The sequence below is a fragment of the Equus przewalskii genome, chromosome 2 (genome assembly GCF_037783145.1).
Source record: "Equus przewalskii isolate Varuska chromosome 2, EquPr2, whole genome shotgun sequence".
NCBI lineage: Eukaryota > Metazoa > Chordata > Mammalia > Perissodactyla > Equidae > Equus > Equus przewalskii.
The window spans coordinates 263,853-282,004 of NC_091832.1; the positions used below are offsets into that span (position 1 = coordinate 263,853).

The 18,152-nt window shown below is 36.1% G+C and overlaps 1 protein-coding gene across 3 annotated transcripts in view; it reads right to left on the reverse strand.

Annotated features, from left to right (window-relative positions):
- HOOK1 (hook microtubule tethering protein 1) overlaps positions 1-18,152 on the reverse strand; it is a 63,601-nt gene that overhangs the window by 24,346 nt on the left and 21,103 nt on the right. For all 3 annotated transcript variants that reach the window (XM_070591535.1, XM_070591544.1, XM_070591549.1), the window contains exons 8-12: positions 17,319-17,402; positions 11,816-11,982; positions 5,512-5,652; positions 4,381-4,582; positions 3,721-3,831 (exon numbers count right to left, since the gene is read on the reverse strand). In XM_070591535.1, coding sequence (XP_070447636.1) covers positions 3,721-3,831; positions 4,381-4,582; positions 5,512-5,652; positions 11,816-11,982; positions 17,319-17,402 — 705 coding nt within the window. The remainder of the gene's footprint in view (positions 1-3,720; positions 3,832-4,380; positions 4,583-5,511; positions 5,653-11,815; positions 11,983-17,318; positions 17,403-18,152) is intronic.

An 18,152-nucleotide genomic window follows, 5' to 3' on the forward strand; every position in this document is an offset into this window, starting at 1 on the left:
GAGAGTTACTGGCTTAAGGCATCAGTGGAAATATCTGACTAATCATTAACTGACCTCAGTGGTGACTTAGCAGAGAATTCAGTGACTATACGTTACAAAGAATGCAGACGTTACAGAATTAGTCCAAAAAAGTCACTCAAAAAAATCAGAAACAATGACAAACCCTAAGGTTGAGGGAAATCTGATTACCAGAGTTGAAACATTATATTATTTTAAATATCATATTTTCAATAAAAATACAAAACACACAAAGAAACCAGGTAGTCCATACACAGGGAACAAAAAAAAAACAGTCAAGAGAAACACTTAATGAGGTGACCTAGTGGGTAGACATACTAGACAAAGGCTTAAAGTAGCTAAAACCTAAAAAAGCAGGAAAATCTCCCAATTCACTCTATGTGGTGTCATCTTGATACCAAAACCAGACAATGGCATCAAAAGAAAACTATAAACCAATATCCTTATAATACACATGGAAAAATACTCAAGAAAATATTCACAACTGAAGCTAGTAACATATAGAAAGGATTATACACAATGACTAAGTGAAATTTACCTCCAGAATGCAACGTGCTTTAGTATCGAAAAATCAATGTAATACACCACATTAATATGATAAAAGACGAACACCATGTCACCTCATTGACCCAGAAAAAGCTTACGACAAAATCCAACACCTTTTCATAAGAGTATGCAAGAAACTAGGAATAAAAGGAAACTTCTTCAGCCTGATAGAGCGCATCTACAAACAAAACCCACAGCTAATAACACACATAATAGTGAAAGAATGTGTGCTTTCTCCCGAACATCAGAACCGAGAGAAGTATGTCCCCTTGTGTCACTCTATTCAACACAGTGCTGGAGGTTCTAGCTAGGACAATTTGACAAGAAAAAGAAAAGGCATTCAGATTGCAAAGGAAGAAGTAAAACTACTTCTATTTGCAGATATCCTGATCTCACATACAGAAAATCCTGAAGAGTCCACTAACTGGATTCTTAGGAGAAATATTAAGTGAATTCAGCAAGATTGCAAGAAACAAGATCAATGTACAAAAATCAATTGCAATTCTATACATTAGCAGTGAAAAATCCAAAAATAAAATGAGAAAATAATTTCATTTATAACAACAACAACAAAATAAAACAAGAATAAACTTTTAAAAGGTGCAATTCTTGTACAATGAAAACCACAAAACGCTGTGGAAAGAAGCTAAAGACCCAAATAAATGGAATGCCATGCCACATTCATGGATCAGAAATTTAATATTATTAAAAGTGGCAATGTTTCCAAAGTGATCTATATATTCAGACAATCCCTATCAATATCTTGAGCTGGCTATTTTGCAGTAATTGACAATGTGATCCTGAGATTCATATGGAAATGATAGTGCCCAGAATAATGAAAATAACCTTTAAAAAAAAGAACAAAGATGGAGAACGTAGACTTCCCAATTTCAAAACTCACTGCAAAGCTATAGCAATGACAGTGGGGTACTAGCATAAAGCTAGACATACGGATCAATGACAAAGAATTGAAAGTCCAGAAATAAACCCCTACATTTAAGGTCAAATGATAATGTTTTTACCTTTTTAAAAAAATTAATAGGTCTTTTTGGCCATTTTAGGTTTGCAAAAAAATTGAGCATAAAGTGCAGAGTTCCCATATACTCCCTCGTGCTCCTCCCACCTCCAGTTTTCCCTCTTATTAACACCTTGCATTAGTGTGGTTACTTGTAAAAATTGATGAGCCCATATTGATACATGATTATTAACTAAAGGACATAGTTTACATTAGAGTTTACTGTTTGTAATTTACTTTTATGAGTTTTGACAAGTGTATAATCTATTCATCATTACAGTATCATGGTCAATTGATTTTTAGAAGGGTATGAAGACAATTCAATGGGAGAAAGAACAGTCTTGTCAACAAATGGTGCTGGGACACCTGAACATCCACACACAAAAGAATGAAGTTAGACTCTTATCTCACACCATATACAAAAATTAATTCAAACTTGATCACAGACTAAGTCTAAGAGCTAAAACTATAAAACCCCTGAAAGAAAGAAATCATACAACTTTATAACCTTAGGTTACTGAATGGTTTCACAGAAACATCACCAAAAAAGCAGAAACAACAAAAGAAAAACTAGATAACGCTGACTTCATCAAATGAAAAACTACTCTGCTGCAAACAATATCATCAAGAAAGTGAGAAGAAATCTCGAAGAATGGGAGAAAATATCTAAAAATTATATATCTGACAAGGGGCTTGTAACCAGAATATATAAAGAACATTTACAACTCAATAATAAAAAAGCAAATAACCTAAATAAAACACAGGCAAAGGATTTGAGGAGACATTTCTCCAAGGAAGATACACAAATGGGCATAAGCACATGAAAAGATGCTCACATCATTAGTCATTAGGGAAATACAAATCAGAACCACAGTGATATACCACTTCATGCCGACTACGATAGCTAAAATTAAGAAGTAATAAGTGTTGGAGGGGCCACCCCATGGCTGAGTGGTTAAGTTCGCGTGCTCCGCTTTGGTGGCCCAGGGTTTCACTGGTTCGGATCCTTGGCACAGACACGGCACCACTCATCAGGCCATGCTGAGGCAGCGTCCCACATGACACAACCAGAGGGACCTACAACTAGAATGTACAACTATGTACTGGGGGGCTTTGGGGAGAAGAGGAAAAACAAAAGAGGAAGATTGGCAACAGATGTCAGCTCAGGGCCAATCTTTAAAAAAAGAAAAAAAAGTATAAAGGAATAGGTGAAATTAATTAAAACAAAAAAGTGTTGGCAAGGATGCAGAAACTGGAACCATTATAAATTGCTGGTGAGGATTAAAAAAATGGTTCATCCACTAGAAAACAGGTTGGTGGTTCTTTAAAAGGTTACATAGTTACCACATGACTCAGCGATACCATTCCTAGGTATACACTCAAGAAATGGAAGCACATATCCACACAAAAACTTGTACATAAATGTTCACAGACACACTATTTAATATGCAAAAAGTGGAAACAGCCCAAATGTCCACAAACTGATGAACAAATGAATAAAATGTTGTAGACCCACACAACGGAGTGTTATTCAGCAATAAAAAGGAAGTGCTGATACATGCTACAACATGGATGAACCCTGAAAGTAGTATACTAAACGAAGAAAGACAGTCACAAAATCCACAAAGGGATGAGTATAGATTCTGGGTAGACTAGGCAAACCTATAGAGAAAGCAAGGAGAGCAACGGGTGTGAAGGCTGGGGGAGGGGGTGACTAGAACGCACACTAACTGCTAATGGACATGGGTCTCCTTTGGGGGTGACGAGTGTTCTAAAATCTGACTGTGGTGACGGTCACACAACTCTGTGAACATACTAAAAAATACGGTATACAAATTAAAATTACGGTATGTATGTTAAAAAACCGCATATATGGTCCTTGCTCTCAAGGAGTTGACAACTAGAGTCGGAGAGCATGCACTGAGACGTGAGACCTTGGCTCCAGGACTCCACGTTCCTTTGCGAAGGGAACTAACAAAACTGCATGAAGGATTTTCATGAGACTCCCTGTTACACCATCAAGTTCAATTTGGAGAAAGAAAAAGAACTGGCTGACATCAGTTTTATTCTTAGAACAACAAAGACAGGATTAAAAAGTAAAAGAAGACAGACAGATTACTCATAAGTATATTTAAAATTACCTCTTTTTCCTTAAGCAAAGCTTCGTGTTTTTCTTCAAGCCGCTTCATTTCAAATGCCAGCGTGTCTGCCCTTTTGGATTCAGAGGAAAGTTTACTGTGAAGATCTTGAACCTTTTGTCACAAACAAAAGTAAAAAAAAGAGTATATAATATTGGCAGTTTTTCAGAGTTCAAAAAATGAGAAACTGGAAATAAAATTTATAGTAGGATTATATTTTAATTCTAAATATTTGTAGAAACAGCATATAGATAAAAAGAATTAACATAAATTTAAAATACCCAAATTATAATTTAGCCAAAAAAAAAATCAGCCTTCTACTCTAACATTTATCTAGGTTGTTTGATAAACAGCAAAACAGAATATTTTAGGTTATAGCTCCTTTCTTGAGCCATTTATCACTAGATATCAGAAATGCTAATAACAATGAAATGTCCAAAAAAACACAAGCTCAGAAGCCAATAAAAATGTAAAAGACCTAGATAACTCACACTGAATGATCGATCCTTGAACTAAACTTCCAGATAGAAGAAACCTATCACAAGCTCACAGCTGACCACAGTCAGTGTTTTCACTTACACATCATTCTTAAAGTATCACATGGAAGATCAAAGTTGAGCTCTTTGGATTTCACTGGTTAAAAACTTCAGACTATGTCCTTACCTGTCTCTTGTACGTCTCTAACTGTGTGCGGGCTGCATTTGCCTTCTTCAACTCTTCTTCTAAGCTGACGGTATTATGCATATACATCATGTTTGTTTCCTGTAAAGTTTTCACCTGCTTTCGAAGGTCATTCAGATCTTGTAGCTTCTGACGATAAACCTCTACTGTTGACTCCAGCTTACTTGCTTTATCAGAGGTAGCTCTATGATAATAAAGGTTAAATATTACTGCGGAAAAACTGGTAAAAGCACATAATTTTATCCTGGCAGTAAAATGAGTCTTTCAAGTAAACTATCAATTGGTTAATAAACTATCAATTAGCTAAATAAAAATGAGAGAGAAAAAAGAAATCATAAACTTTGTGAGAATTATGGAAACAGACTCAGGCCTAAAACTGTCTAAGATTCAACCTTTTTGCTATAAAGCCATCAAAATAAAAATGCTTCAAATTTGGCATACTAAATTATCAAACTGTTTTATGCATCAGCAAAATGTATGAAAAAGAATGGTTTTATAAAAATAGGTTCACATTAGTGGTTATAAAGATTTTTATTTCAGATGGACATTAAAAACTGTGAGACAAAATAGCTAATCAAGAAAATTTAACCAAAAATATAAAAAACATGTAGACAATCTGTTGGCTTGAGTAACATTTCATTGGCAAAAGGTAAATATAAATTTTATATTGTCAAAGACAATCAGAGAACCCTGGGATAATCCTGAAATAAATGCTAAGATTCTCATCTATATTTACCTATATTTTATAAAATGCCAAAATATGGATTGTGAGAATACATTTCCTTATATAAAAATTTCACACGATATACTTAATGAGTACAAGAGGTCAAGCTAAATGCATCTAAAAGAAACTCAGCTTACAAAATTTTAAGGAAAGGTATCATTTGGAGTTTATAGGTTCTAATATGAAATGTCATAACAAGAATCAAATACTATCCTTAAACTGCAATTACTCTTAACAAGCACAAAAGAAGTACAGACTAGGGGCCTGATAAAGACAGATCAATATTCGAAACATACAGATAACTCTAAGAATCCCTGATGAAAATATGCAATAGTGAAAGACTAAGTAATAACTTAGAAGTGATAGAATTATATTTAGCCAGGCCATACCGAAGAACGTCTATTTCATCTTTCAGGGCTCTTGTTTCCTCAGCAAGACTAGTCAATTCATCATTCCTATGCTGAAATTCAATTAGTTGCTTTTCAAGTTCTTCACAGTGAACACGGTAATCATCTTTTGCAGCTTCAAGCCTTGCACAAGGAAAATGAGTATTTATAATGTAATTTCCATCATTTTTTTCTTACTGAGACAGGAACTTAGCAAGACTTACTTCTAAGTTTGCTTGTTTGCTTTTTATTCCATATTCAAAAGAAGACAGAGTAAAGGAATAAGATACCTTCCGGCTGTCGGTTTTGAAACAGACTTTAGAAGTAAGCAATGTTCTGAATTTTCATGTTCACTTCTGAACATTGTGCTTGGTTATCTCTAGTTCAAACAAGAATTTTAATTTCAAGAGATGAAGAGTAAATGTATAAATAGATCTTAAAATTATTCACCAATATACATAGCATGTAAAGTGGTAAAACAGTAACCCTACACAGACTATGATAAATTAAGGATGAATACTTCAAACTGCACAGCAACAAAAAATTAAAATGACAAGAGAGTGATTAAAATGAAATATTAAATTATTTTATCAACCCAAAAAAATGAAAGAAGGGAAGAAAAAGGAACAAAAGTATAGACATGACAAATGAAAAACAGCAAACTGATAGACCTAAACACAATCATCTCAAAAACTACATAAAAGGCAAACGGACACACCAATCAAAAAGGCAGAAACTATCAGATTGGATAAAAAAGTATATGCCAATTAGAAAAGACATTTTAAATATAATGTCACATATGTTAAAAGTAAAAAGATGAAAAAATAATACCATGCAAACAGTAAGAAGCTGGTTGCTTATATTAATGTTAAAAAACACATAAACTTTAAGTCACAAAGTATTACCAAAGATAGAGAAATATTTCATAATTATAAAAATCAGTTCATCAGAAAGACATATCATAAATGTGTATATACCTAAAAACAGAGTTTTAAAATACATGAAGCAAAAACTGACAGAATCAAAGGTAGAAATCCACAAACCCACTGGTGAAATTTTTAACACCCGTCTCCCTATAAATGATAGAACTAAACAAAAATAGTAAAAATATAGAAGAGATCTGAATAACACTGTTAACCAATTTGATATAATTGACATTTATAGAACGTCAGTCAAAAATCACAGAACACACATTCTTTGCAAGTACACATGGAACACTCACCACAATAAAATATATGATGAACAATAAAATTGGTATTAATAAATATTAAAAGACTGAAATCTCATGGACTACCTTCCCAGCCACAAGGAAATTAAATTAGAAATCGGTCACAAAAAAAAAGTCTACAAATGCCTTAAATATTTGGAATTTAAACAACACATTTCTAAATAGCCCATGAGTCAAGTAAGAAATCACAAGGGAAATTAGAAAATATTTCAAAGTGAATAATCACAGAAAGACAACCAACAAAATTTTGGAACCACAGCTAAACCAGTGCTTAGAGGGAAATTTACACTTTTAAAGATTTATATTAGAAATGAAGGCAGGCTTAAAATCAGTCATCTAAGTTTCAACCTTGATAGAGTAGGTAAAGAAGAGCAAATTAAATCCAAAGTAAGTAAAAGGAAAGAAAGAAAGAACAGAGACCTAAAACTAACAATACAGAAAGCTAATGGAGGGTGTTTGAAAAGATTAATAAAATTGATGAACCCCTAGCAAGAGTGATTAACAAAATGAGAGAAAATACAAATTACTAATATCAGGAATGAAAAAGGAAATATCAATACAGCTCCTACAGTCACTAAAGGGATAATAAAAAGAATATTATGAACAACTTTATGCCAATAAATTCAACAACTTAAATGAAAGAAACATATACCTTGAAAAAAACAACTTATCAAACTGACACAAGATGAAATAGAAAATCTGAAAAGCCCATGACCATTAAAGAAATCACATTTGTCATTAAAAGCCCTTTCACAAAGAAAACCACAGGTCCAGAGTGTTTTGATAAATTCTATCAAACATTTAAGGAAGAAATAATATCATTCTTACATAAACTCTTTCAGAAAACAGAAGAGGAGAGAATACTTCCCAATTATTCTATGAGACTAGCAGAACTCTGATAAAACCTGAAAGACATTACAAGAGAAAAAAGTTACAGACCAATACCTATTATGCAGACAGTTACAAAATTCTTTCAACACAGCAAAACGAATCCAGTCATATGTATACAGGATAATAAAGTATAACCAAAGCAGACTGTCGTTGGAATAGAAGATTTTTTAACAGACAAAAATTAATAGATCACATTAAAAAATGAAAAAGAAAAACCACACTCTTTTTAAGATGCAGAAAAATCATTTGACAAAAATCAACACCAATTAATAATAAAAACTCTGAGCAAGCCAGAAATAAAAAGGAACACCTTAATCTGATAAAAAGCACATTAGAAAACGCTACAGCTGGCTTCATCCTCGATGGCACTTCACTGGACACTTTCCCCTCGAGGACCCGAAACAAAGCCAGAGGCCTGCTCCTGCTCAAGCAGAAGTAAACGCAAGAAGGAAATAACAGAGAAGACACAAAGCTCTGTCACCAGACTCCATGACTGCAGATTCCTTAGGATTTTCTTAGCAAACAGACTACTACAATCAATCAGTGAATTAAGAAACTTCGCAAGACACAAAAGTTTCAAAATACATGATACAAGATAAAAGTTTCAATATACAAAAATCAATTGTAATCTGCACATTAGCAGCAATTTTTTAGAATAATTTTTTAATTGCATTTGTAACAGCATCAAAAATATAAAATACTCGGGAATAAGGTTAACAAAAGACACAAGATTTCTATGTTGGAAACAAGACAACATTGCTGAGAGAAATTAAGATTTAAATAAATGAAGATACCATATTTGTAGACAGAAATTCTTAATATACTTAAGATTATATACAAATATATACAATCCAAATCATAATCACAAAAGTTGTTTTCTTCCTTACAAAACTGACTAGCTGATGCTTAATTTTACGTAAAAATGCAAAAGACTTAAAATAGCCAAAACAAAATTTGAAAAGGAAGAACAAAGTTGGAATACTCACAGTACCTGATTTTAAATGACTTACTCTGGAGCTGTGGTAATCAAGGCCGTGTCATATAGGCATAAAGACAGACAGACTGACCGAGGGAAAAGAACTGAGAGTCCAGAGAGTGACCCACACTTTAGGTTGTATCATTTTTCACAAAGGTGCCAAAGGAATTTGATGGAGTAAGATAAAGATCTTTTCAATCAATGATATTAGAACAACTAGATACTGATGTGGAAAATAAAAATAAGGCTTGACTCCCACATCTCACACTATCTTCAAAAAATCAATCAAAGACGGACCATAGACCTAAGTGTAAAAGATATAACTATGAAAGTTCTAGAAGAAAATAGTAGAGCGTATCTTCATGACACAGAAGTAGACAAAGATTTCTTGGACAGTACACAAAAAGCACTAATCTTAAAATACTGATAAATCAGACTTCACCTAAGTTAAGAACTTTTATTCTTTGAAAGACGCCATTTATAAAATAAAAAGGCAAGCCAAGTAGGCTAAATGCGAAGAGACAATTCAGAAAGTAAGATATATTGCCAAGAAGCAGATGAAAAGGGGCTTTGCCACATCATTAGTTGTCAGGAAAATGCAACTTAAAGCCACAATTAGGGGCTGGCCCGTGGCCAAGTGGTTAAGTTCGCACGTTTGGCTTCGGCAGCCCAGGGTTTCACTGGTTCAGATCCTGGGTATGGACAGGGCACTGCTCATCAGGCCACGGTGAGGCAATGTCCCACATGCCACAACTAGGAGGACCCACAACTAATAATATTACAACTATGTACTGGGGGGGTTCGGGAGAAAAAGCAGAAAGAAAAAAAAAAAAGAAGATTGGCAATAGTTGTTAGCTCAGGTGCCAATCTTTAAAAACACAACCCACAATGAGATACTTGTACACGTTCCCTGGAAAAGCTAAAATTAAGAAGACTGATGCGACCAAACTGTCTGACACAGGCAGAGCAACTAGAGCAACTTGCTCCAGCAGCACACGCCGTGGGAACACAAAAAGGTAGGGCCACTCAGGAAAATAGCTTGCTGTATCTTTTCAAATCAAATCTAGACCTACAGTATAACTCCGCAATACTACTCTATGTATTTGCCAATGGGAAATGAAAAAATATGTTCACAAAAAATCTTATATTCCAGTGTTCATACCAGCTTTATGTATAAACATAGCCAAAATCTGGAAACCCAAATGTCCGTCTAAAGGAAAATGGATAAACAAAATGTGGTATAATGTGGAATAATTCCATACAATGGAATATTATTCAGTAATAAAAAGGAATGAATTACTAACATATTCAACAACATGGCTAAGTCTCACAAAAATGCGAGCAAAAGAGGCCAGTCACCAAAGAGTTCGTTCTGCCTGGTCCAACCCACGTGAAGCTCTAGATCAGAGAAAACAAATCTATGGTCAAAAGAATCAATGAGCCTCTGGGAGGCGGGGTTGACTGGGAAGGGGCATAAGGGAACTTTATGCAGTGACAGAAATGACCTATCAAATGACAAAAGTGTGAGTGACACAAATGCATGCATTTGTTAAAACACACCAAACTGTCCTCAGTAATTCATTTCACAACACGTAAATGTTACCTTGTGAAAAAAAGAACTGTAAACATACTGAAGTCTAGTATTAGTTGCTGTTTACAGGTGCATGGGTAAGCAATTCTTAAATTACTTTCTGTGCGTTTTGGGATTGAGTAACTGAGAAAACATATTGAGGAAAATGGAAACCAGTTCTCTCACTAATGGAGAAGGGAGTTAGAATATAGAAATGGAGAAGATCAGAATGAACCCTGAAGTCACTGGACCAAAATGAAAGATGTCAATATGAACTCACTGTTCATAAATGCAGACATAAAAATAAATGCAGATGTGTATAGACAAGTGTGTGATCATGGGCATGTATGAACTTGTGCAAGTGCATTTCCTATCTCTGTGCACCAACGTGGCCTAGAAGCAATGATAGAAAAATTCATCTGGAGCATGGATCTCTAAGTAACATTCTTCACTAAAAGGAATCAGAACTCTTTGGAGAAATGGCTGATTCCAGAAGTGGGAAAGGAAAAGGACAAAATGAGTCTGGAACATTTTCTTGTGCCAGAAAGTAAGAAAATGCTCAAAGAAGGATAGCAACATGTTGCAAGGACACAAGAGGCCATCTGAAAGGCTTCCCGATGGTCAAATCTGGGATTATTTCAGCATCAAAATAAATGATGATAGCAATGGATTTAGAGTCTATTGAATAAGAATCCATCCGAAATGCAATATATAATCCTGGATTACATTCTGAACCAGGAAAAAAAATAGCCATAAAGGACAGTGAGACAACTGATGGAATTTGAATGTGATCTCTGGATTAGACAATAAAATTGTATCAAGAACAAATTCTCTAACTTTGGTCATTATGCTGTGCTCTGTAAGAGAATGCCCTTTCTCTCAGGAAATACATACAGAAGTATACAGGGATGAAGAGGCATGTCTGCAACTTACTCTCAAATGGTTCAGAAAAAAACTTGTATACCTATGTACATAAATAGAGACACGCTAAAGCAAATGGAGAAAACTGTAAAACAACTGCTGAATATGAGCGAAAGGTATAAAGAGAAGGTTCCTCGTACTTCTCTTGCAACTTTTTTTTCATAAGTTTGAAATTATATCAAAAAAAGGAACAACAACAAAAATACATACACTACAATCAGAGCACCTGCTCTCAAGGCCTCCTAGTGCGAGGCTCAGGAGCAGGCACACAGAACACAATGAATGTTTAGGAAAGGTAAGATGCACACCTTTTTTTTTTAAAGAAGAAATAACAAAAGTTAAAATGAAAAGTATCTCTTTAGCTGAAGATTTACAATTTTTCCATTTATTATCAGGTTCCCTCTCCTCTGTAAGAGGAAACCCCTCATTCTCCCCAGGCTTTAGCAATCACTCTAAACTCCTGGTAGACATGCCTCTGGCCTTCATTTGGCCCTTAGCACACGCTATTTTGAACTGTTCTGTTTTTGTGTATGTATCCCACTTGCCTAACTGGAGTGTGAGCCCTGTGAGGGCAGGAGACACTTATACCAACTGGCATTTTCAGTAGCTTAATCAGTGTCCTACACAAGTTTTATAATGCTTAGTAATTGTTGATATTATAATTTTTTAGCTACCAGTTTAATAGACAGCTCGACAGAATGATTTCTACTAAAAATATTACCTGAAGTTTTCTTCCTGTAATTGTTCTAGTTGTAACTGTGCATGAAAATACTTTTTTGCAACCATTGTATTTGGATCATCAAAAGATCCATCCAGCTGGTCAAGTTTTTCATTCATCATCTCATTCTCAGAAACCAGTGAATTCTTTTCATCTTGAAGTGCAGTCACCTAAAAACAAACAAACAAACGTAAGCCTCAACAGTGAAAATAGAGCCCAGAGTTCTGGATTCTCATTCTGACTAAGCCTAACAGCTTGGTCAATCAGATTAGGGAATTTCTAAGGAAACTTTCAACTCTGGAATTCTGGTTCTAGGAGGTTTGGGTCAAACACAAGAAATAAAATTAATTTGACTCATACAGAGAAAACAGTTAACACATATAAGGAGACTATCTTCAACTGTCATGCTTTGGTTCTAGGAAGAAAACGTTTCTAAGTCTCTAAAATTGGATGCACCAATCAACCTCAAAAAATTAATTTGTTCCTCTTTAAGGTATGAATTTATTTTTAGGATGCTGTTACCTAGTAAACCAAAACACACACATATATGCACAAAGTTATCATTTTAGGTTGATAGTGGAAAATTATCAGTTACACATCACATCTTCCGGGGGCAAGCATGTTCTTTGACTAATGAATCAAGAACAAAAAGCTGAACTGAATCCATTTGCACACTGAGAATGTGTGCTTATGATTTAAAATGGATAAAAATACGTAACTTTAGAATTCCATCAATATCAGTACCTGATACACTTTTATTTTACTTACATGTTTATGTAACAAGCATGATTTGCTTCCTTGGTTCTACTTTTTTCCACTTAAAAAGATCTTTAAAACTTTATAGCTGAGGCTGTGAGCTTTTATAAGACCAGAAGTTTACATGTGATTTTATTAAGATTAGTTTGAAAAAAAGCTGACCTATCATGACTTCCAAATATTACTGCACAAGTTTGCTATTTTTATTTTCAATAGGTGTGATTAACTCAGTCCAATTGTGGGAACGAAACTACATATTGACACACTGAGCTAATAACAGGAAATTAAAATTGCCTGATTGCCTTCAATACCGTATAGGCAAGTTACAGACATCGTCCTCCAAACGAGAAACACAAACAAAGACTGGGAAACTTCTTCAGGCAGAGGATAGGAGGAAACAATTTCTCTTCCTAAATTCAATGCCTTGTCATATAAGCAGTTTAGTGACTACTACTGTGTCGTACAATCCTAAGTGACTAAGATACAAAAAAGAATGAGAGTCTGTGCCCTTGAGATCCTTACAGTAGAAAAGTAAACAAAGATAGGAGAGAAAATGTTGAAGGTACTTTGAAGGAAGCAGACTACAGGATCGGGGTGGGGCACAGAGAAAGGAATATCTCATTCTAGATTGAAGGGCAGGGCTGTCATAAAAAGACTGGCAGAGGAGAAACAATACCCTTTCTGTTCAAAACTGGGTAGGAATCCTCTAAAGAAAGCAGAAGAGCAAAGGCAAATTTAGTTTTCAACACCTGGTGGGTCCTCATTCTTATCCATGTTTCACATTGTGGTTCCAGAGCCACAGAACATAGCACATTCCTTGGACTCGCCCCAGATCTATGACCTAGAACATCCAAGGGTGGTTCTAAATACCTGCTTTAACAAGTTCCCACAGTGATATGTTCTTTAGGTTCACTCTGCGCCTGCCTCTGTCCCTCTCTTTCTATTTCTGTTTTTCTCTCTCTTCTCTGTCTCTCTCTCTGAGCTATTTAAAAGAAAAAGTTCAAAAAGCTAAAAAAACTAATAAAAGCTCAAAAACAAGACTTATTTTCTCACATCACCCAGATTTAACTTCACAATTTTTATCATATTTATTTTTATATTATTTATTTTAAATAAAAAAAATAAAATCTAAACTTCTATAGCTGGAGTCCTCTTTATCACATTGTGTTCAGTCCCACATGATTCTTAGGCATATTAAGGTTTGAAAATCACAGCCTCAGAATATGAACATATCTGTACAATGCTGGGCAGAAGTATGTTTTCTCTAACATAGTAAGCAAAACAGGCCACTGCACCACGGGAAGTGAAGGGGTGCCACCTGCTGCCAGGCGTCAGGAGCAACGGCCGAGAGGGGCAGCAGACAGCCCTTGGTTAGCAGCCCGTAACTTCCCCGAGGGCCGCAACACCCTTGCCTGGAACAGAACTAGCAGACCACATCAGAGTTTCTGAAACATCACATCAAAATCTCCTGAGGAGTTTTTTGTCTTTCTTTTTGTAAAGTGCACATAATCAGGCCGTCCTCCTGACTTGCTGAATCGGCACTTCAGTTGTTCCAGTATTCATAACCATAATTTGCAAAGAACTAACACAGTTTTGTATTTAAATGAATTCAGGCTTCACCACCAGATCTTTCACCACAGAATCTCCATTCTTGCATTTTGTACTCTGATTAAAACACGTTTGTTAGCTGGACTGTGTCGACAATTTGTTTCTCTCAAGAACTCAAGTGTTTGCATGGAGCTCTTCCTCTGGCTTCACTGCTGTCCCCTCCCGCAGCACAGTGTGGACCTTGCTCCTCTGTATTCTGGCATTGAACTTGTTGGGGAGCCTGATTTTCTTGTCCTTGTGTGTGATTTACCTTTTCTACCTGAATGACTGAGTTGTTGTTTTTTTCTTTAATCTTCAAGTTCAACAGCTTAACTAGAATAAGGCTTGTTGTTAAACATTATTCACTGATCTGGGTCTATATCTGCAATCTCCTTTGAACCTGCACTGTGCTTCCTACAACCTCGTCTATTTTACTGATGTGTTCTTATGACATTGTTACATCACATGAAGCAAAAGTTATTTTCTAAGTTTGGCTATTGTCTTTTACATGCTCTTCTCTATTTCTGTTTTTAATCTGTAATGTTCCCACAGATGTCATGCTTTTCACCTACTTCATGCTTTGTTGGCAGTCAAGATACCTATTTGTTCCGAGGTGGTGTTGATGACTTCTTGGCGACCCTCTCCACTATACCCAGGAGCTGTATATTTTCCCCTCGAAGCTATGGTTAGGACTGTTTTCTCTCCACGCTGCTCTACGTAGCCTTGCGAACGGCCAGGCAAAGGTGGGGGGCAGCTGACGCAGTGGACCATCTTTTTACAACACCTGGGCTAGCCTTGACTTCTGAGGTTTAAGTATCCTCAGCCAGGGTGGTGAGAAGCATATCCCACTCCAATGAAGGATGTCCTCTGGGCATTAGACTGTTTCCCTAATTCAGTGTGCAGCCCTATAGCCTTTGCTTCTGTTAGAAGGAGTCAGCCTTAGTTTCTTAGCTGTCATTTCTACTCCTCTCCAGTCCAAAGAAAGAAAAGGAAGAAATCAAAGAGTGAATTTCCCTCTGATTGGGTAGACTGCAGTGAGACGGCTCAAGGTTTCTGTAGATTCCCCTTCACGGGCTGGGGATCAGGGAAGAATAATAGTGCCTGCTGTGCAGCACCTCTGTCAGTGTCATCTGCCTGCTTCTTTCCCTGATTACCTGCTTTTTCTTGTTTACCTGCCCTTGGTGAATTTCCTTATAGCTTATTTTTCTTTTTTTGGTTCATTTGGTTAGGTATTAAAAAAGAATCCTTCCCAAATGTTAAAATCACCCCCAAGTTATATATGATTAAAAGTAAACATTTTTCAAAACAATTTTCCTTATACAGTTGGGATATGTGTCATATATACTTGTGTGGATTTCACACTGTTAAATTAATAAGTACTTTTTGTTCTGATTATATGCAGTAATCATTCATTTCATGTGTGCAGCATATAGTTTAGAGCTGACTCTATTTTAATATTAGAATTAAAACACCAAAACTTGGGCTGTCTAAACTTTTCAGCTAAAATCAGATCATCAGATACTCTTTATTACGTGTTAGAAACACTCAAATCTTTTAACACACAATTGTGTGTCCTTGTATAAGAATTTCTCAGAAAACTGTACAGAGATCCTACATCAGACCAATAATACCCAGATGATTCAATCCTCTCTTCCTTACAGGAGGTAATCTGGAGGGTAGATACAATCTTATTTGAAAGTGATCCATCTCAGATGCTTTGCATGTGTGTGCATGCGTGTTACAATGTGTGAGATGAGTGTGGTTAGGAAAGGTGGAAGGAGAACAGGTGGAATTCCCCCAATTTTGAGACACTGCCTTTGTTCAAACACAGAGGGCTGATTTCTAAAGATGAAGTTAGAAGACCCGGATACTAGTGCTGCCACTGCCCTACGCAGCTGAGTCACCCTGACCAAGTCACTTCTCTTTTCCTTATTTGCAAACCATGGAGGGTTAGAAATATTACCCAGCCCTATCATTCTAGATATTTATTTCATCAAGCAAGGATAATGCTACCATAACCCTTGTTCCCTGTCCTCATACTTTTCAAAGTCAACTATTTATGTAGCTCATCAGTTGAACAAAAAATGCAATTTACACACAGCATATTAGGATGGTACATTTAGCATTCTGTGTAATTTTCCAAGATCTTCACATCTGCATTTTCATGTAACAGTCATAACAACAATATATGCAATCACACACATAATGCTTCTGTGCCAGGCCCTACTCTAAGTGATTTAGGTACATTAACTCATTTCATCCTCATAATCGCTCACTCCGGGAGATACAGACTATTATCACATCATTTCTCAAAAGAGAAAATTGAAGTACAGAGAAATTAAGTAATTTGCCTGAGAGTATACGACCAGCTACTAACGTGGCCAGGTTCTGAATACAAGTAGCCTGGTTTGACAATCTACCCCTTTAACCATTAATTATTGTCCTTCATGCCACGTTTATTTTGTTAACATGTATGTGCATACGAACACAAGAACTATATACGCGTGTTGATCACGTGCAGATGTTAGCGAAACAAACTTGGCAGTGGCATTTATTGGGAGTCAAGCACTTCTAAGTCCTTCCATAAATGACCTCACTTGATAGTCACATCCTATGAAGAAGATACTGTGAGTGCCCCCCCTTTTTTGAGGAAGATTAGCCCTGAGCTAACATCTGCCCCAATCCTTTTTGTTGAGGAAGATTGGCCCTGAGCTAACATCCACGCCCATCTTCCTCCATTTTATATGTGGGACACCTGCCACAGCATGGCTTGACAAGCAGTGCGCAGGTCCACACCCAGGACCTGAACCAGCAACCTCCAGGCCGCTGAAGCGGAGGGCTCGAACTTAACCACTGCGCCACCAGGCTGGCCCTGATTCCCCCTTTTGACAAAAGAAAAAACTAAGGTCTCATATAAATAGTTGAAATTCAACAATTAGAATGATCTTCTCAAAGAAGTAGTTAAGCCAACAATTTTTAACTCTAAGAGAAAAATAATTATGAAATTCATGCTTGAATATTCACAGCCTAAAATGAATCCTTTTAAAGGTCCCGCCATGAAACGAAACCCAACCTCAGAAACACTTTGCCAATTAATTAATTACAATGAAACCCTCGTGAACTTAGAGAGGAAACCTTCTCAGCTCAGCTCTCTTTCCCGCACCTGCATATCCAGTTCTTGGCATCGCTGCCTCAGTTCTTCTTTTTCTGCCAGTGCTTCCTGAAGGTCTTCCAGGGCTCTCTTAAGCTGAAATATAAAATGTCCTAATTCTTAGTAAATCTGTTTTGACACAAACTGAAAAAGATACTTTTATCAAAACATATGTATACACTATTCTTGGAAATGAATTTTAAATTTACCTATTAACAAATAGGTCTTAATATGTTGTTCTTTGTGAATAATGTTTACACAGTCTCATTAACATATAAGACTAAGTTCCCATAGAAGTAAAATTTTATGAAAATCCTCCTGAAATATTTAAACAAGAGTAGCAGAGGATGCACTGCTTAAAGTCATCACAGAAAAAAATTACAACACGGCATGCTTAAATTTAAATAAAAATTTTATAGGAAAAATTTTTAATTTGAAATACTTGAGATGACTGGTGACACTCAGGAAAAAGAGATGCACAAAAATGTAACAGGAAAAGCACAGGAGGCAGCTGCTTCTCCTCATGCCCTTTCCCTTCCACCCAGGCGGGGCCACACGCAGGGGAGACTGCCCCTGCCCCACGCAAATCAGTCACGCAATAAAACCAGGCAAACGGTCGAGCTGTTTTTTCAACATCAGGAGAGAGGACACAACTGGGACAAAAATCACAATACCTTATTAGATAAATAAGAACTTCACAGAAGTTTTTAAATTGTCTACTATTTAATTGTATAACCATATAGAATGGGCCACATATGTATCACAAATGTCAGAAGGGAAGTTCAATGTCACTCAGCACTGTGAACATAACCACAGAAACTCTGGAGGGCACTACTTGCACTCATG